This window comes from Salvelinus fontinalis, chromosome 15 (genome assembly GCF_029448725.1).
Source record: "Salvelinus fontinalis isolate EN_2023a chromosome 15, ASM2944872v1, whole genome shotgun sequence".
Taxonomy (NCBI): Eukaryota; Metazoa; Chordata; class Actinopteri; order Salmoniformes; family Salmonidae; genus Salvelinus; species Salvelinus fontinalis.
The window spans coordinates 6767840-6786066 of record NC_074679.1 but is presented as its reverse complement, the minus strand read 5'-3'; the positions used below and the strand labels follow the sequence as shown (position 1 = coordinate 6786066).

Genomic DNA, 18227 nt, shown 5'->3' with positions numbered 1-18227 from the left:
CCAAGATCAACTCTAGATGCTGCGGAGGCTCCAAAATCCTTGTTACGTACGCCTCTGGAGGAGGGAAAGCAACACCCTTGTCATGACGTTGCCTGTTTGGGTACATCAAGCTCCATCCCCCTCTCCCTGCCACTCCCTGCCTCCCCCTTTCCTCCTTCAACCCATGCTGTGGCCAGAGAGACGTCGTAAATTCCTGAGAATCTCCTCATGGACACACAGTATAGCAGAGGGTAAAACTTCCATAGAGAACAAAGAGATTTCTTCCATCTCACAGAACATGAGGTACGAACACATTTCATGTTCCTGAAAAAGTATAAAAGATCGGTGAAGATTCCAGCTATTAACCGGTCCGTTTGTCACAACTTGGGAAACTCAAGGGAGACTGTGTGGCTGCATTACAATACCGCTGTTTATATAACAACCTCAGATATGATTATTACATCTAATTGTTGTATAAAATGAATGAGTGAGTATGATACTGTTTGTATAATTGTGTAATATGATTTTGGACTGTTTAATGAAGAAAAATACAAATCCCTTTTGATTTGAACTAAATCCGAGGACCTGCCCCTGAGCCCAGTTAGGGTCAGACATCCTGGGACAGCCCCTTTCGGCAATTCCTAATAAAAACCCAACCCAACAAGAAATTATCACCAGACCATGTTTTTTCTCCATAGGAGGAGAACGAAGGTTGAGTACCATTGCTGAATCTGTTAACCATACGACATGGTTAAACTCTTAGACGAATAAGAACAAGTCTTTGATATTGATTACTAGTCTGCAGCTAGGAATTCGGTATCATTGAACGCGAAGAACGACAACCGCCGAAACATCCATTCTATAACGAATGTCACTCTGAACTATCCACAATAACCAAGACAGAGACAGACGAAACTCTCCAACAGAAACTAACTTTTCTCCAGCGATCAAGACAACACACTGATCGTTAATATATATATATATTGATTGCAATTGCCCCGAATGAGTGAGCGTTCATGTGTAAAGGATTAGCATGTCAATTGTTATAATTATGAACTCTTGACTTCTTAGTCGACCCCCAATTTTCCCTTTGTCTAACAAGCCGCCATGCCGGTTCAGCCCACTAGAGCATATTTCTCCTATCATTTCATGTAACCATTTTAAGTGTGTTTGTTTGTTTATGCATTTCTGTGAATTACTTAGTTAGTAATAAATAAATGATTTAAGACAATTGATGTATGGATGACTCATGGTGAAGACTGGGTTCGTGCAGATAACCAACAATTTACGACGTTTGGAATGAGACTAACGTGAGGTAAAGTAAATAATGAATTAATTCGAAGACTAATTGATCAGATAAAATATCTGAAAAGTTATTTTAGGAAATGATAACTTTGTAATCGAATATTTTTCCTTGGTGCCCCAAATTCCTAGTTAATTAGTTATGTTATTATTTAGTTGATCGGGTAATAACTAATTACAGAGAATCTTTGATAAAAACTATAAATCTTCAATTTAATGACAGTAAAGACACGACACCCTGCTACACTCAACTCCCCGTGGAGTGAAAGAGGTATGTGACTATAGGTGCGGGTAAGGATGACAGATGCAGAGAATATTACCGTTAACAGGGAATTAATTCCTTCACACGGTAATTTGGGGTAAAGGGGCCGGACGGAACCAAAGCACAAAAAGTAAAAGTTAAAGAGCCCCTTCTCCTACCTTACCTACCTACCCACTACTTATCTATTCTTAAAGCCACCTGGCGTGCTAACCAAAATACAGGGGGTGGTCCGCCCAGGTCTTACCTATTGTGCATAGACAGAGTACATACTACGGGTATATATATGCCTGCAAGCCTCTTGCCTAAGCACTCCCAAGGTGCCCTTCCTCCTAGGAACAAAAACAGAATAATACTAACGTAATGTGAACAAACATACCTCAGCAGGACCGGCTACAAAATACTTTACAAAAACTGTCTGAGCAATAACCAACACAGGACATACCAATAAGCTCTCTCTCTGAGCAAAGGAACATTGGCTTTTATACAGCTGGAGAAGGAGTCTGTAATTGCAGACATCTGTATCCCCTGACGAGAGGGCGGGGTCAGCTCCAATATGCAATGGGGCTGACCAATCAGCTGCTTGGGGGAATCCAGAAAGCCATTTCCTGAAATCCATACACATACATACAAACCCACAACACAGAAACTGGGGAACGTAACAATCCTGTAGAGCTGATCAGGGTCCAATATCAAGCCTAGAAGCTGCTGTTGCAGCAAGATCAACTCTAGAAGCTGCTTAGGCTCCGAAATCAACTCTAGACTCTGCAGAGGCTCGAAGATAACTCTAGAAGCTGATGATGCTCCAATAACAACTCTTGATGCTGCTGAGGCTCCAAGATCCTGTAGCCCTGATCAGGCTCCAAAATCAACTCTTGAAGCTGTGAGGCACCAATATCAACTCTAGATGCTGCTGAAGGTCTACGATCAACTCTAGAAGCTGCTGAGGCTCCAAAATCAACTCTAGAAGCTGCTGAAGCTCCAATGTCAACTAGAGAAGCTGCTGAGGCTCTAAGATCAACTCTAGAAACAGCTGAAGCTCCAATATCAACTATATAAGCTGCTGGGTGTCCAAGATCAACTCTAGAAGCTATTGAGGCTCCAACATCAACTCTAGAAGCTGCTGAGGCTCCAACATCAACTCTAGAAGCTGGTGAGAATCCAAGATCATCTATAGATTCTGCTGATGCTCCAATATCATCTCGAGAAGCTGCTGAAGGTCCAAGATCAGTCCTAAAAGCTCTGATGCTCCAAGATCAACCCTAGAAGCTGCTGATGCTCCAAGATAAATTTTCGAAAATGCAGAGGCTCCAACATCAACTCTAGAAGCTTTTTAGGCTCTAAGATCAATTATAGAAGCTGCTGAGGCTCCAAGATCAACTGTATAAGCTGCTGAGGCTCCAGGATCAACTCTAGATGCTGCTGTGGCTCCAAGATCAACTGTATAAGCTGCTGAGGCTCCAGGATCAACTATAGATGCTGCTGAGGCTCCAAGATAAACTTTCGAAAATGCAGAGGCTCCAACATCAACTCTAGAATTTGCTGAGAATCCAAGATCCTGTAGAGGTTATCAGGCTCCAATATCAAATCTAGAAGCTGGTGAGAATCCAAGATCATCTATAGATTCTGCTGATGCTCCAAGATCAACTCTAGAAGCTGCTAATATGCCAATATCAACTCGAGAAGCTGCTGAAGGGCCACGATCAATCCTAGAAGCTCTGATGCTCCAAGGTCAACTCTAGAAGCTGCTGAGGCTCCAACATCAACCCTAGAAGCTGCAGAGGCTCCAATGTCAACTCTAGAAGCTACAGAGGCTCCAATGTCAGCTCTAGAAGCTGCTGTAGCTCCAAGATCAGCTCTGGATTCTGCTGAGGCTACAAGATCCCGTAACGCATATAAGGCTCCAATGTCAACTCTAGATGCTGCTGAGGCTCCATGATCAACTTTAAAAATGCAGAAGCTCCAAAATCAGCTCTAGAATCTGATGAGAATCCAAGATCAACTCTTGAAGCTGCTGTGGCTACAAGATCAACTCTAGAAGCTGCTGACAATCCAAGATCAATTCTATAATCTGAAAAGGCTCTAATGTCAACTCTAGAAGATGCAGAGGGTCCAATGTCAACTCTAGAAGCTGCTGTGGCTCCAAGGTCAGCTCTAGATGCCTTTAAGACTCCTAGATCAACTCTAGAAGCTGCTGAGGATCCAATATCAACTGTATAAGCTGCTGAGTGTCCAAGATCAACTCTAGAAGCGTTTGAGGCTCCAAAACCAACTCTAGATGCTGCTGTGGCTCCAAGGTCAATTATAGATGCTGCTGAGGCTCCAAGATAAACTTTCGAAAATGCAGAGGCTCAAAAATCAACTCTAGAATCTGCTGAGAATCCAAGGTCAACTCTATAAGCTTTTTAGGCTCAAAGATCAATTCTAGAAGCTGCTGAGGCTCCAAGATCAACTCTAGAAGCTGCTGAGGCTCCAAGATCAACTCTAGAAGCTGCTGATGCTCCAAAATCAACTCTAGAAGCTGCTGATGCTCCAGATTACCTCTAGAAGCTACTGAGGCTCCAAGATCAACTCTAAAGCTGCCAATGCTGTAAGGTTAACTGTAGAAGCTGCTGAGACTCAAGACCAACTCTAGAAGACGATGATGCTCTAATATCAACACTTGAAGCTGCTGAGACTCCAAAACCATCTCTAGCATCTGAGGCTTCAATATATCTTGATGCTGCAGAGGCTCCAAGATTGACTCTGATTGACACTCTGATTGACAGAGATTGACAGAAGCTTCTGAGCCTCCACGATCAACTGTAGCAGCCACAAAGGCTCCAACATCAACTCTAGAAGCTGCTTAGTATCCAAGAAAATCTATAGAAGCGACATGAGGTGCCATTATCATCTCTAGAATCTGCTTAGAATCCAACATCAACACTAGAAACTGCTGAGAATCCAAGATATTCTATAGAAGCTTCTGAGGCTCGAAAATCAACTCTAGACGTTCCTGAAGGTTCAATATCGTCTAGAGCTGATCAGGCTCCAACATCAACTTTAGATGCTGATGAGGCTCCAACATCAAGAAACTGCTGAGGCTCCAAGATCAACTCCAGAAGCTACTGAGGCTCCAAGATCAACTCTAGAAGCTGCAGAGGCTCCATGATCAACTCTAAAAGCTGCAGAGGCTCCATGATCAACTCCAAAAGCTGCTGAGGCTCCAAGATCAACTCTAGAAGAACTCGGGACAGGTCGATGGATTCTAGAGACTCGGGAGGGGAACTCGGGGAACTTGGGAAGATACAAGTGGCTTGGCACGTAGGACCCCACTGCTTGATAGTGCCCACAGACCAGTCGATGTGAGGGTTATGGCTGTGAAGCCAGGGGTATCCAAGGACGAGAGGGAACTCGGAACACGAGGTCAGATGAAAGTTCATCACTTCCTGGTGTTGGGAAACTGAAAGTTGCAAGGGGGTAGTGACACGGTTGACAAGTCCAGATCCCAAAGGGCTTCCATCCAACGTAGTAACCCTTATGGGGTCACTTAGAGGTTCAGAGGGAACGCCATTCTCCTTCGCCCAGACACCATCCATGAAGTTACCTGCGGCTCCAGAGTCTACCAAGGCTTGAAGGGGAAGCTCGTGGTTGTCCCAGGAAAGGGTAACTGGAATGAGCAGGCGGGAGTTGGATGGATGGGAGGAGGTTATGTTTCCCGTTACAGTCCTCCCAGGCCTGCACGGGAGAGTGCGTTTTCCCTGGAGCCCGGGACACGTGGAGAGGAAATGGCCCGGTTTGCCGCAATATAGACAGCATCGCTCCCTCATCCGGCGGTCTCTCTCAGCCTGGGAGATGCGTCCAACCTGCATGGGTTCCGGTGGAGTCAGCGAGGATAAAGGTGGAGACTCGGAGCTGGAACCGATAGGAGCTAGGGTAAGAGATCTACGGTTGAGCTCTCTCTCTCTCAGACGCTGGTATATGCGTGAAGCCAACTTGATCAGGGACTCGAGGTTGTCCGGTGGTTCCCGAGGGGCCAATTCATCTTGGATGGTGTCGGAAAGACCCTTCAAAAAGCACACTGTGAGCGCCTCGTCGTTCCAGCCACTCGCTGCTGCCACCGTGCGGAACTGGATGGCATAGTCCGTCACGCTGCGCCGACCTTGGCGGAGAGTTAGGAGCTGTTTGGCTGAGTCAGGACCGCTGGTGGGATCTTGAAATACTCGCTTGAATTCTTCAGCAAAGGTAGAGTAGCTGGCACAGCAAGGACTTTGGGCATCCCACACAGCAGTAGCCCAGGCTAGGGCTTTTTCCGACAGCAGGGTGATGATATATGCTATCTTGGACCGGTCGGTGGGAAACGACGAGGGTTGCAGCTCGAAGGAGAGAGAACATTGGGTGAAAAAACCCTTACAAACACTCGGATCACCTGAGAACCTTTGGGGAGGCGGCAGACGAGGTTCAGCCAGGAGGTTAACTGCCACGGGCACTTGAATCTGATGAACTGGAGCAGAAGCGGTTGCAGGGGAAAGTTGATCAGAAATCTGCTTTATGGAAGTCATCATCTCCGACAGAAGTTGAGAATGTCCAGCCAGTAAGGCCTCTTGCTGAACCAGAGCAGCTTCGTGACGTTGGACAGTCCCCTCGTGGTTGGACAGCATGGGAAAAAAGTCCTGGGTACTGGCTGCCTCTGGGTTCATTATACTGGCTCAGTGTTTCTGTCAGGACCCGGTGAGAGAAACAGTCACTAATAGTTGGCAGAACAGAAGATGAGGCAGACTCAGCAGTACTAGAGATAATGATTTAATAAAAGGACAAGATCTTCAGGCAAAGAATATAAATCCACCACGTCCAAAATAAAGCCAAGAGGCACAAAATGGATATCCTCCAAAATACAAAGAAACTCCACAAAGTGGTAAAAACAGCAGGGAAAAACAAACCTCAAAAGACTACTCAAACATACACAAGAACTAAACCAGAGAACCTCTGGAAAATCCAATAAGAGAACTATATGTTTCACACAAAAACGCTTGGGCTGGGGCTGGGTGCTAACATACAAACACTGAGCAAAGAACTGAGGAACACACAGGGTTTAAATACTAACAAGGGAATGACACACAGGTGCAAACAATAAAAGAGCAAGGAAAAAACAAAAGGTTCAAAAAGGTGCAATGGGGACATCTAGTGACAAAAATCAGAACAGTCCTGGCCAAAACCTGACAAGATGTTTCTAAAACTTGATTGGAGTCCACCTGTGGCAAATTCAGGCACACACCTGTCTTTGTAAGGTCCCAAAGTTGACAGTGCATGTCAGAGCGATAACCAAGCCATTAGGTCGAAGGAATTGTTCGTAGACATGATTGTGTCAAGGACTTGCCGATGTCAAGATCTCTCCAAAAACCTAATCTCTGACGAAGCAAGCTAATTATTATGTTGGTTTCTTAGCTAGCTAAATGCCAAATGCATAGGTACCTTTATGTATTCAAAATGACATGATCATTGATGTTTACTGATCATAAAAAGCATGCAGCTACCTGCTGTATAACTCTGATAATAGCGAAACATGTGCACAATTGTTTTGCAATGGGAAATGTGTAGTTCTGACTATGCTCAATAGGTGATGATATTAAAACCAAATAGTTATAGCAATTATTTAACAATCCCTTGAAAACTGCATGTAAACTCAACAAAAAAAGAAACGTCCCTTTTTCAGGACCCTGTCTTTCAAAGATAATTCCCAAAAATCCAAAGAACTTCACAGATCTTTATTGTAAAGTGTTTAAACACTGTTTTCCATGCTTGTTCAATGAAACATAAACAATGAATTAACATGCACCTGTGGAACAGTCGTTAAGACACTAACAGCTTACAGACAGTAGGAAATTAAGGTCACAGTTATGAAAACTTAGGACACTAAAGAAGCCTTTCTACTGACTCTGAAAAACACCAAAAGAAAGATGCCCAGGGTCCCTGCTCATCTGCGTGAACGTGCCTTAGGCATGCTGCAAGGAGCCATGAGGACCACAGATGTGGCCAGGGCAATAAATTGCAATGTCTGTACTGTGAGACGCCTAAGGCAGCGCTACAGGGAGCAGGACGGCAGCTGATTGTCCTCACCTGCACAGGATCGGTACATACGAACATCACACCTGCGGGACAGGTACAGGATGGCAACAACAACTGCCCGAGTTACACCAGGAACGCACAATCCCTTCATCAGTGCTCAGACTGTCCGCAATAGGCTGAGAGAGGCAGGACTGCGGTCTTGTAGTCCTGTTGTAGGTCCTCACCAGACATCACCGGCAAAAACATCGCCTATGGGCACAAACCCACCGTCGCTGGACCAGACAGGACTGGCAAAGAGTGCTCTTCACTGACGAGTCACAGTTTTGTCTTGGGTGATGGTCGGATTCGCGTTTGTCGTCGAAGGAATGAGCGTTACACTGAGGCCTGTATTCTGGAGCGGGATCGATTTGGAGGTGGAGGGTACTTCATGGTCTGGGGCGGTGTGTCACAGCATCATCGGAGTGAGGTGGTTGTCATTGCAGGCATTCTCAACACTGTGCGTTACAGGGAAGACATCCTCCTCCCTCATGTGGTACCCTTCCTGCAGGCTCATCCTGACATGATCCTCCAGCATGACAATGCCACCAGCCATACTGCTCGTTCTGTGTGTGATTTCCTGCAAGACAGGTATGTCAGTGTTCTGCCATGGCCAGCGAAGAGCCCGGATCTCAATCCCATTGAGCACGTCTGAGACCTGTTGGATCGGAGGGTGAGGGCTAGGGCCATTCCCCCCAGAAATGCCAGGAACTTGCAGGTGCCTTGGTGGAAGAGTGGGGTAACATCTCACAGCAAGAACTGGCAAAGCTGATGAAGTCCATGAGGAGGAGATGCACTGCAGTACTTACTGCAGCTGGTGGCCACACCAGATACTGACTGTTACTTTTGATTTTGACCCCCCCTTTGTTCAGGCACACATTATTCCATTTCTGTTTGTCACATTTCTGTGGAACTTGTTCAGTTTATGTCTCAGTTGTTGAATCTTGTTATGTTCATACAAATATTTACACATGTTAAGTTTGCTGAAAATAAATTCAGTTGACAGTGAGAGGACGTTTCTTTTTTTGCTGAGTTTAGTTGTCAATGGTTTTATCGGTACTGGGGGTCGGTCTCCTTGTCCCTTCCAGCAGCCAAATTGAAGGTATTGTGACGTTTTAATGAAAACGACCTATAGCTGTAATGAGGTGCGTACTGGCGGCAGAGAAGTCAGGCGCAGGAGAGCAGAAACTGATTTACAACGGTGTCGTTTAAAACTTCTTATGGCTGGGGGCAGTATTGAGTAGTTTGGATGAATAAGGTGCCCAGAGTAAACTGCCTGCTACTCAGGCCCAGAAGCTAAGATATGCATATCATTAGTAGATTTGGATAGAAAACACTCTGAAGTTTCTAAAACTCTTTGAATGATATCTGTGAGTATAACAGAATTCATATGGCAGGCAAAAACCTGAGAAAAAATCCAAACAGGAAGTGGGAAATCTGAGGTTTGTAGTTTTTCAACTCTTTGCCTATCCAAGATACAGTGGAAATGTGGTCCGATTGCACTTGCTAAGGCTTCCACTGGATGTCAACAGTCTTTAGAACCTTGTTTTAGGCTTATACTGTGAAGGAGGAGGGAATAAGAGCTGTTTCAACAGAGTGCCATGAGCTCAGTCTCACGCACTCCCATGAGAGTTAGCTGCGTTCCATTGCATTTGTAAAGACAAAGGAATTCTCCGGTTGAAAATGTATGTTAAAAACATCCTAAAGATTGATTCTATACTTCATTTGACATGTTTCTACGAACTGTAACGGAACTTGTGACCTAAACGCGTGAACAAAAAGGAGGTATTTGGACATAAATTATGGACTTTATCGAACAAAACAAACATTTATTGTGGAACTGGGATTCCTGGGAGTGCATTCTGATGAAGATCATCAAAGGTAAGTGAATATTTATAATGCTATTTCTGACTTCTGTTGACTCCACAACATGGCGGATACCTGTATGGCTTGTTTTTGTGTCTGAGCCCCATACTCAGATTATTGCATGGTGTACTTTTTCCGTAAAGTTTTTTTAAATCTGACACAGCGTTTACATTAAGGAGAAGTGGATCTATAATTCCATGTGTAACACTTGTATTTCCATCAACATTTATGATGAATATTTCTGTAAATTGATGTGGCTCTCTGCAAAATCACCGGATGTTTTGGAAAAAAACATTACTGACCATAACGTGCCAATGTAAACTGAGATTTTTGGATATAAATATGAACTTTATCGAACAAAACCTACATGTATTGTGTAACATGAAGTCCTATGAGTGTCATCTGATGAAGATCATCAAAGGTTAGTGATTCATTTTATCTCTATTTCTGCTTTTTGTGACTCCTCTTTTTGGCTGGAAAAATGGCTGTGTTTTTCTGTGACTACTTGCTGACCCAACATAATCGTTTGGTGTGCTTTCGTCGTAAAGCCTTTTTGAAATGACTTAAATGTTAAATCGGACACTGTGGTGGGATTAACAACAAGTTTATCTTTAAAATTGTGTAAAATACTTGTATGTTTGAGGAATTTTAATTATGAGATTTCTGTTGTTTGAATTTGGCGCCCTGCACTTCCACTGGCTGTTGTCATATCGATCCCGTTCACGGGATTTCAGCCGTAAGAAGTTTTAATAAACATAAACCACCGTCAACAGAACAAAACCCGGTAATCACCAGCATACCGTGCACAAGCACTACCGGAAACAATTACGGACAAGGACATGTGGGGAACAGAGGGTTAAATACACAACATGTAATTGACGGAATTGGAACCAGGTGTGATGGAAGACAAGACAAAACCAATGGAAAATGAAAAGTGGATCGGCATGGCTAGAAGGTCGGTGATGTCACCCAAACAAGGAAACGGACCAACTTCGGTGGAAGTCGTGACAATAGCCATATAAATATAATGAATGGAACGGGCTTGGAAGCTCTAAACCTGGCAATTTGACTGGTAAACTCATTATACAATCGCGATTTGGCTGTCTGGTATTGTGATGCAATCATCTCCATGTTATTTTAGAATGTTCTATCAACTGATGCTGGATTGCCATGGTAATGTAGAATGTGGGTCATGCTAACTGATGTGGGTCATGCAATGAAATCCATTTTTTTGTAATTGACTCAACAAATCACAGCACAGATTTAAGGGTACACTTCCTGCTTTTTCTTCCTGGTTTACTTCTCATTGTGCCATCATTGACTTAAATGGAGACGCGATTTGTATTAATTATATTTATATTGTAATATATCCTCCCCTAGTCTACTGCAGCTCCAATAAAGTCTGGGAACACGAAGAACCCGTAAATTAGAGCTTTGAGTTTAAGCCCTTCTATTTGTGGCACAAGAAAATACCTCTTTTGCCTGAGGAAAGAATTGGAAATAGTGCTGGTAGAATATAATTCAGTTGGCATATTTGTAGAATTGACCAGACAATTGTTAATGATAATAAGTGTTTAAATGGTTACTGTATCATAAACAATGACGTCTTACAAAACAAATGAGAATGAATGATTATGGCAACGAACCCTGCCGATACTTTTGAGAAGTTTGTATAGATTGCGCTGCAAGTTATTGAACAGATAACGTTAGGCTACGTGTGCCTTTCCCCTCATGTGTTCAGTTGGTCAGAGGACTGGACAGCTCCTTTCCTAAACAGACGGGAGGAGCCAAGCGTGGATCACTATGCTGTCTACTCTATCACACAAAAACCTCACGTCTGAATAGCTACACCGCCGTCTTTATTCCAGTAAATATGGTGCCATGCTTGGACGCATCCAATATGACTGACTAGCTAGCTGAAGAACTAAGCGATATAGGTAAAATGTAAAATTTTAAGCAAAGTTATTGATTCAACACTGAAGATTTAGGTTAATATCGTAACGTTTTATGATATAGTTCCTCTTGTCGCATTTTCGTTTCTGCTCGTGCGTAATTGGGTATCCTATGCTATTTAGCGCGTGGTGTGTAGGCTATTCTTTCAGAACAAGGGCTTGACGAATTTTAATTCAGGTCCGATGCTGCATGCACGTATGATCAACTTTTCAACAATATCAACCTGTTCTTTGGAGGCGAGGGACTGGTCGTGCTGAGAGCCTTAGGTTATCCTACAAAACCCTGTAGTTATTTTTGACAGAGAAATTAGAAACTGAGCTGCGACTTGACAAATGCTTATTTTACAGGAGAAGAAGCATGCTGAAAATCAGGATGTGCCTGACAACATTTGGGTTATTTCTGGTCTTGAGTGTTACCATCACTAAAGGTAATTTACCACATCATCCATTATAGTTTCCATTATAGCAATAGTACCCTCATTACATAAAGGCTGTCATTGAGATTTAATAACTTAATAATAAATAATTTACTAGCTGCGAGTATTTTCCTTTTAAATGATTGTTCGGTTTTATATTTGAGGTCTTTGAAAAGGCAATTCATAGCTAACCTCGTGTTTTCTCTTTCACAAATCCAAGCTATTGAATGCAGAGCAGGGTGCAATCCTGAAAACGGCTACTGTGAAAAGCCTGAGGAATGCAGGTAATTAAATTATATAATAGATCATTGGAAGTATGTTAAATATTCGTAGCAACCATGTTTTATCAGCATAAGCAGTCCATTTTCATCTTATTTCACCCCATTTCCACATGGTCAAGTCATCACAGACCAAACAAGAAATTATGTTTTTCATCCTGCTAATTCCAAATTTAGATGTATTGTTTACAAATATATTAAAAAATATATATATACTTTTTCCCAATCAATTATACAGTAATACACCCTGTGGAAACATCCAATAATAGTCCAGCTGGGTGAGAAAAAACATGTGTAAAGCATAACAATGGTCCCTTCATCTGAATCCTGTTTTCAGATGCAAACCAGGCTGGCAGGGGGTAACATGCAAGCAGTGCATGCCCTTCCCTGGATGTCTTCATGGCAGCTGTGAGAAAGCATGGCAGTGCATCTGTGAAGAGGGCTGGATGGGGAGCCAGTGTGACCAAGGTGGGTATCTGTGAAGGTGGGTATCATATCTGTGAAGAGGGCTGGATGGGGAGCCAGTGTGACCAAGGTGGGTATCTGTGAAGGTGGGTATCATATCTGTGAAGAGGCCTGGATGGGGAGCCAGTGTGACCAAGGTGGGTATCTGTGAAGGTGGGTATCATATCTGTGAAGAGGGCTGGATGGGGAGCCAGTGTGACCAAGGTGAGTTCAATCCACTTTTCTCTCACATGTCAGCCCCTGACCATGTGAATAAGGTAGGATCCCATAAGATACAGCTGAATGATTCACCGATAGCACATACTTGGTTTAATCTTCAATATACTGTAAATTTATGTACATTTTTATGACTTTACCTTGAGCTGAAAGAGAAAGCATCTATTTGAGGGTGGAAAGAAAATAGTATTTCCTGTCTCTGATGGCTCTATGTGCTCCACTATCTTAAAGACACCATGGGTGGGGAGGTGTCAAATGTAGTCTACTTGTCACTGGTTTGTTTGTTTTCAATTTACATTGTGGCGATAAAATCATAACAAACTCTGTGTGTGTGTGTGTGTGTGTGTGTGTGTGTGTGTGTGTGTGTGTGTGTGTGTGTGTGTGTGTGTGTGTGTGTGTGTGTGTGTGTGTGTGTGTGTGTGTGTGTGTACGCATGTGTGTGATGACCTCTCCCAACAACATTGTATCAACTTTTTCCAGACACCAACCAGTGCTCATCTAAACCATGCACTGATAACTCCACATGCATCCAGACTGGCCAGGGAGGATACCTCTGCATTTGTCTGCCTGGTTACACAGGAGAGAGCTGCCACCTGAAAAAGGGATCATGTCTAACAAACGGGTATGAAAATCTGACATGGTTTGCATTATCTTAATTAAAACCTTAGTCTCTAAAGCTTTTTCAATACCAGATTAGGTGCCATTGAATCCATTGGGGGATCAACCCTTCTGCCTTTCAAATGGACACAGGCTTGTCTCTGGAGACTGATAGGTATACAGCCTTCCTTGACCGCCATAGTCTCACTGAATCTCACTATGGTTGCTCTTTATTACACTGGCCTGTTATTGACTGAGAGGATCCCGACCCGAAATTCAATACAGCTCTGTCTGTGTGTCCTTTCTCTTTAGTTGACAAGCAATCATTTCAGTTCTATATAAATCCTCTTACTGAAATGACTTTTGCATGGAGATTAGCTTTCTTTTTGGGGGACTGAGAATGACTCCTAAACACTGAGCCCACATTGGAGCTCAGTAATCATGGACCTTCAATTAAGCTTTGAAAGAAGGGCCCATAATGGTATAGTGGATGTCCAGAGTAAATGTCCAGAGTAAATGTCCAGAGTAAATGTCCAGAGTAAATGTCCAGAGTAAATGTCCAGAGTAAATGTCCAGAGTAAATGTCTAGAGTAAATGTCTAGAGTGGATGTCTAGAGTGGATGTCTAGAGTGGATGTCTAGAGTGGATGTCTAGAGTGGATGTCTAGAGTGGATGTCTAGAGTGGATGTCTAGAGTGAATGTCTAGAGTGAATGTCTAGAGTGGATGTCTAGAGTGGATGTCTAGAGTGGATGTCTAGAGTGGATGTCTAGAGTGGATGTCTAGAGTGGATGTCTAGAGTGGATGTCTAGAGTGAATGTCTAGAGTGGATGTCTAGATTGAATGTCTAGATTGAATGTCTAGAGTTAATGTCTAGTGCAAGCAGCCATTGTCATAGCACTCACTGTGTATAACAGCATAAGGATTAAAAAGGCATCCTGTTTGAATGGCTGTGAGCATGTGGCTGTGAGCGCAGTACCGGCTAACAACAAAACATATCATTTGAATGGCCTTACACAACCTCTGAGATGTGACCGATAATAAAAAAATAAATAATTAAAACCCTCTTGAGCTCTTGTATGTTACCATAATCCCTGGTACAGTTTTATACTGTGGACTTTAGAGAGAAATCAAAGTGAACTGGTTTGCCCTTCAGCTCTCCCTGCCAAAATGGTGGCACCTGCTCTGACGCCGGTGGCTTGGCAGCCTACCCCTCCTGCGCCTGTCCTCTCGGATTCGCTGGAGACTTCTGTGAGATTGACACGGACAGCTGTGATCCCAACCCCTGCCTCAACGGGGGCAACTGCACCGACTACGGTCCTGCATTCACCTGCGCCTGCCCCGCGGGCTTCAACGGCCCCACCTGTAACAACACCCATGTGGACCCCCTCTCCCCCTGTGCTAGTACCCCCTGTGGGAACGGGGGTACCTGCGTGGTGGGGAGCCAAAAGAACAGGGCTGGGATGTACCATTGTCTGTGCCTCCCAGGGTGCACTTTCACTGGGCATGAATGTACGCCGACCCAGCAGTCACACAGGCCCAAAGCCAAACTCAGGCTGGCCAAACTCTCCCCACCACACTACAGCCTACCTGCCCACGCCTTCCATAAACTACTAAGGCCCCCTGAGAGGGACCTTCTCAAGATCAGCCTGAAGGAGACGGTTCACTCGGCCTCTGCCGCCAGCCTGGTCACCCGCAGTCAGCTCATCTGTTTCGGGATGCTGGGCCTGCTCACCTGCCTGGTGATCCTGGGAACCACAGGTATTATCTTCTTCAACCGCTGCGAGACGTGGATGGCCAACGCCAAGTACAGCCATCTGGTGCGCCAGCAGAGAGAGCATCTGTTGAGAGGCAATAACAGCGAGGATGAGGGGGGCCACTCTGTCAACATCATCCTCCCTGAGAAGATCAAGCTCACCAGCTTTGGGAAACATTACACGTCAATCTGACATGTGGGTATTTTGACTGACCGTCTGCATAAGGAGTGTGTTTGAGTGTGCAAGGACACCTACAAAACAAATGGAGAAGGTCATGGATTTGAAATAGATTTTAAAGAGAAAACTGAGGCTCCCTCTCTAAAAAATGCAGTTATTCTGTTCTAATGTGATCCACTGTATGTGGAACTTTCCTCAAGTAAGAGGATTGATGCTAAGATGTACAGGCACGATGCCTGGAGGAGAAGGACAATAATGTATGCCTGCCTAATTTTCAGGACATCCACAAGCTGTCGTTTTATCTCTTTCAAATGTTAACTTATAACATAAAAGTGCTTATAAAGCAAAATAATGTTTTTTAAAGCAAAATAACCAAAAAAACTGATTTTGATTCTTCAAAGCTTTTGATCTGAACTAATTCAATGTTTTACTTTCCACTTTTATACTGTAGTTAATTATTCATCAAATCTTGTACAAATTTCAGACTTTAAGTAAATTATAGTGATTATCATAAAGCCCCAAGTTTATTATTGTATTATAAATCCTATTGTAGATATGCTGATATTTTGGACTAGAACCAGTCAGTGCTTTTGATGGTTAGATTCTATTAGTATTCAGATTGCTGTTCGTATTTGTCTTCTACATATCGTTGTTAGTGGATAGAATACATCTGCTTGTACAGTATTCAAGTGAACCTCATCTTTGCATTTATACTGCTTTTTCGTTTTTGATTGAATCTATATATTTATATATACAGTATATATATATATATTATCAAAAAAATCTGTCTGGAAATATCAGCAAGTATTGTCAATCTGTAATGACCATAATACAATTGTTACTAACCACCAGTAGTGGATGTCACAGTACTTTAGATATTCATCCCATTTTATGTCTAATAAGATTTTTTTTTAAGCACCAATTAATTCAACTCTATAATTCAGCAAGTGTATTTACAAATATTAATGTGACTGCAAACTCCTGCTTTGAACAAAACTCCATCCAAATTCTGGTAAGATTTCATACCACAACACAAACATCGACCCCTGCAGTTTGTTTGAGGGCAAAATAAGATTAAAATGTGGGTGGCTTTAATTTACTTTTCCAGGCCAAGAAAATGTGGGTTGGAGCCATTAATCACTGGATATGACAACTACAAAAATAGAATGTTGTGGTTGTGTGGCTGGGGCACCGGCAGGAAGTTGGGTACCTACTCTTCACTCTCTAAAGTATTCTGCCACATGTCATTTCAAACCATAAACATTGTATAAAACACAAGTGAGCAGTTTGTCGTACTCTCATTAGTAACATTCGGTTAGTTTTAACCCACCGGGCAAAGACCTGACGTTAACATCAAATCAACATCCATATTTAGTTTTAACTATGTTTAATTAAATGTGATTTCACCTTGAAATGCTGTCATTAATTTGTGTTTGAAAAATAGGTAAAAATGTTGACAAAACATTTATAAAAACATTGATATTCGTTGTCAGGTATGTTAAAATAGGTCTTTCATAGAATGTTAATTCAGTGTTTTTGCCAGATAGGAAAGGGCCCCTTATCCACCCTCAGTACATGTTACAGTGTTATGTGCAATGGGAAAGGGCCCCTTATCCACCCTCAGTACATGTTACAGTGCTATGTGCAATGGGAAAGGGCCCCTTATCCATCCTCAGTACATGTTACAGTGCTATGTGCAATGGGAAAGGGCCCCTTATCCACCCTCAGTACATGTTACAGTGCTATGTGCAATGGGAAAGGGCCCCTTATCCACCCTCAGTACATGTTACAGTGCTATGTGCAATGGGAAAGGGCCTCTTATCCACCCTCAGTACATGTTACAGTGCTATGTGCAATGGGAAAGGGCCCCTTATCCACCCTCAGTACATGTTACAGTGCTATGTGCAATGGGAAAGGGCCTCTTATCCACCCTCAGTACATGTTACAGTGTTATGTGCAATGGGAAAGGGCCCCTTATCCATCCTCAGTACATGTTACAGTGCTATGTGCAATAGGAAAGGGCCCCTTATCCATCCTCAGTACATGTTACAGTGCTATGTGCAATGGGAAAGGGCCCCTTATCCACCCTCAGTACATGTTAGAGTGCTATGTGCTTTTACTGTGATTTGGTAGAATATTGCTTATTGTGTTTTTCTTGATCTTTGTTAATAAAAATATAAACCAGTCTTCCTTTTTCAAATAAGATACATTTATCAAATACTGTATCTACAGCCTGACAGCCATCCCAAATGTATATTTCAACTTAACAGGTCCAAATATATGTATTTTTTTTTCTCAAGAAGACAAACCTAGATAAAAAATAAAAAAAGGTTAAATAAACTTACTATCCTGGTCAGTTCATATGTATTCTGGGCCTGTATGCACAAAAGCCTCTCAGAGAAGAAGTGTTGATCTAGGATCTGTCCGTATAATATTATTCATTATGATATAAAAGGCAAAACTGATTCTAGATCAACACTCCAACTCTGAGACACTGTGAATACAGGCCCAGATCATTGTGTGGGTTCCTTATCCGTATACCGGAGCAGATTTTACAGAATGGTGTTTGCCACCACCTTGTGGAGAATATATCACCCTGTATCAACCAATGAAATAAACACTACTGGACTTCTGTAAATTAGCCTACAAAACCTGTAAAGTTATTTACAAACTTAACTATTGACATATTCATGTATACCTTACAAATGAATACCTTACCTTATTATATATTTTTCAGCCACATCTAACATACAGTATTATCTACATAATATAATGTTTTAAAATACATTTAATAAGCATCTGACTAATCTGTTATTTGGTTATTTGCAGTGGTGTAAAGTACTTAAGTCGTATTTTAAAGTGTTTTTACTTAAGTTATTTTGGG

General features: G+C 42.7%; 1 protein-coding gene across 1 annotated transcript; it reads left to right on the top strand.

The window, feature by feature from the left end:
• Nucleotides 1-11208: 11208 nt before the first annotated feature.
• On the top strand, nucleotides 11209-17683 carry LOC129811343 (protein delta homolog 1). The gene is made up of 6 exons (XM_055862566.1): nucleotides 11209-11424; nucleotides 11788-11867; nucleotides 12076-12139; nucleotides 12471-12601; nucleotides 13295-13436; nucleotides 14566-17683. Exons 2-6 carry the CDS (start codon nucleotides 11798-11800, stop codon nucleotides 15356-15358), a joined length of 1200 nt encoding a protein of 399 aa, XP_055718541.1. The 5' UTR covers nucleotides 11209-11424; nucleotides 11788-11797; the 3' UTR covers nucleotides 15359-17683.
• The last annotated feature ends 544 nt before the right edge of the window (nucleotides 17684-18227 follow it).

Bases quoted from the DNA above. Each gene is read 5' to 3' on its own strand.
- LOC129811343 (XM_055862566.1), top strand. From the start codon at position 11,798: ATGCTGAAAATCAGGATGTGCCTGACAACATTTGGGTTATTTCTGGTC. The intron at 11,868-12,075 runs GTAATTTACCAC...CACAAATCCAAG, and splicing joins GAGTGTTACCATCACTAAAG to CTATTGAATGCAGAGCAGGG. The intron at 12,140-12,470 runs GTAATTAAATTA...TCCTGTTTTCAG, and splicing joins GAAAAGCCTGAGGAATGCAG to ATGCAAACCAGGCTGGCAGG.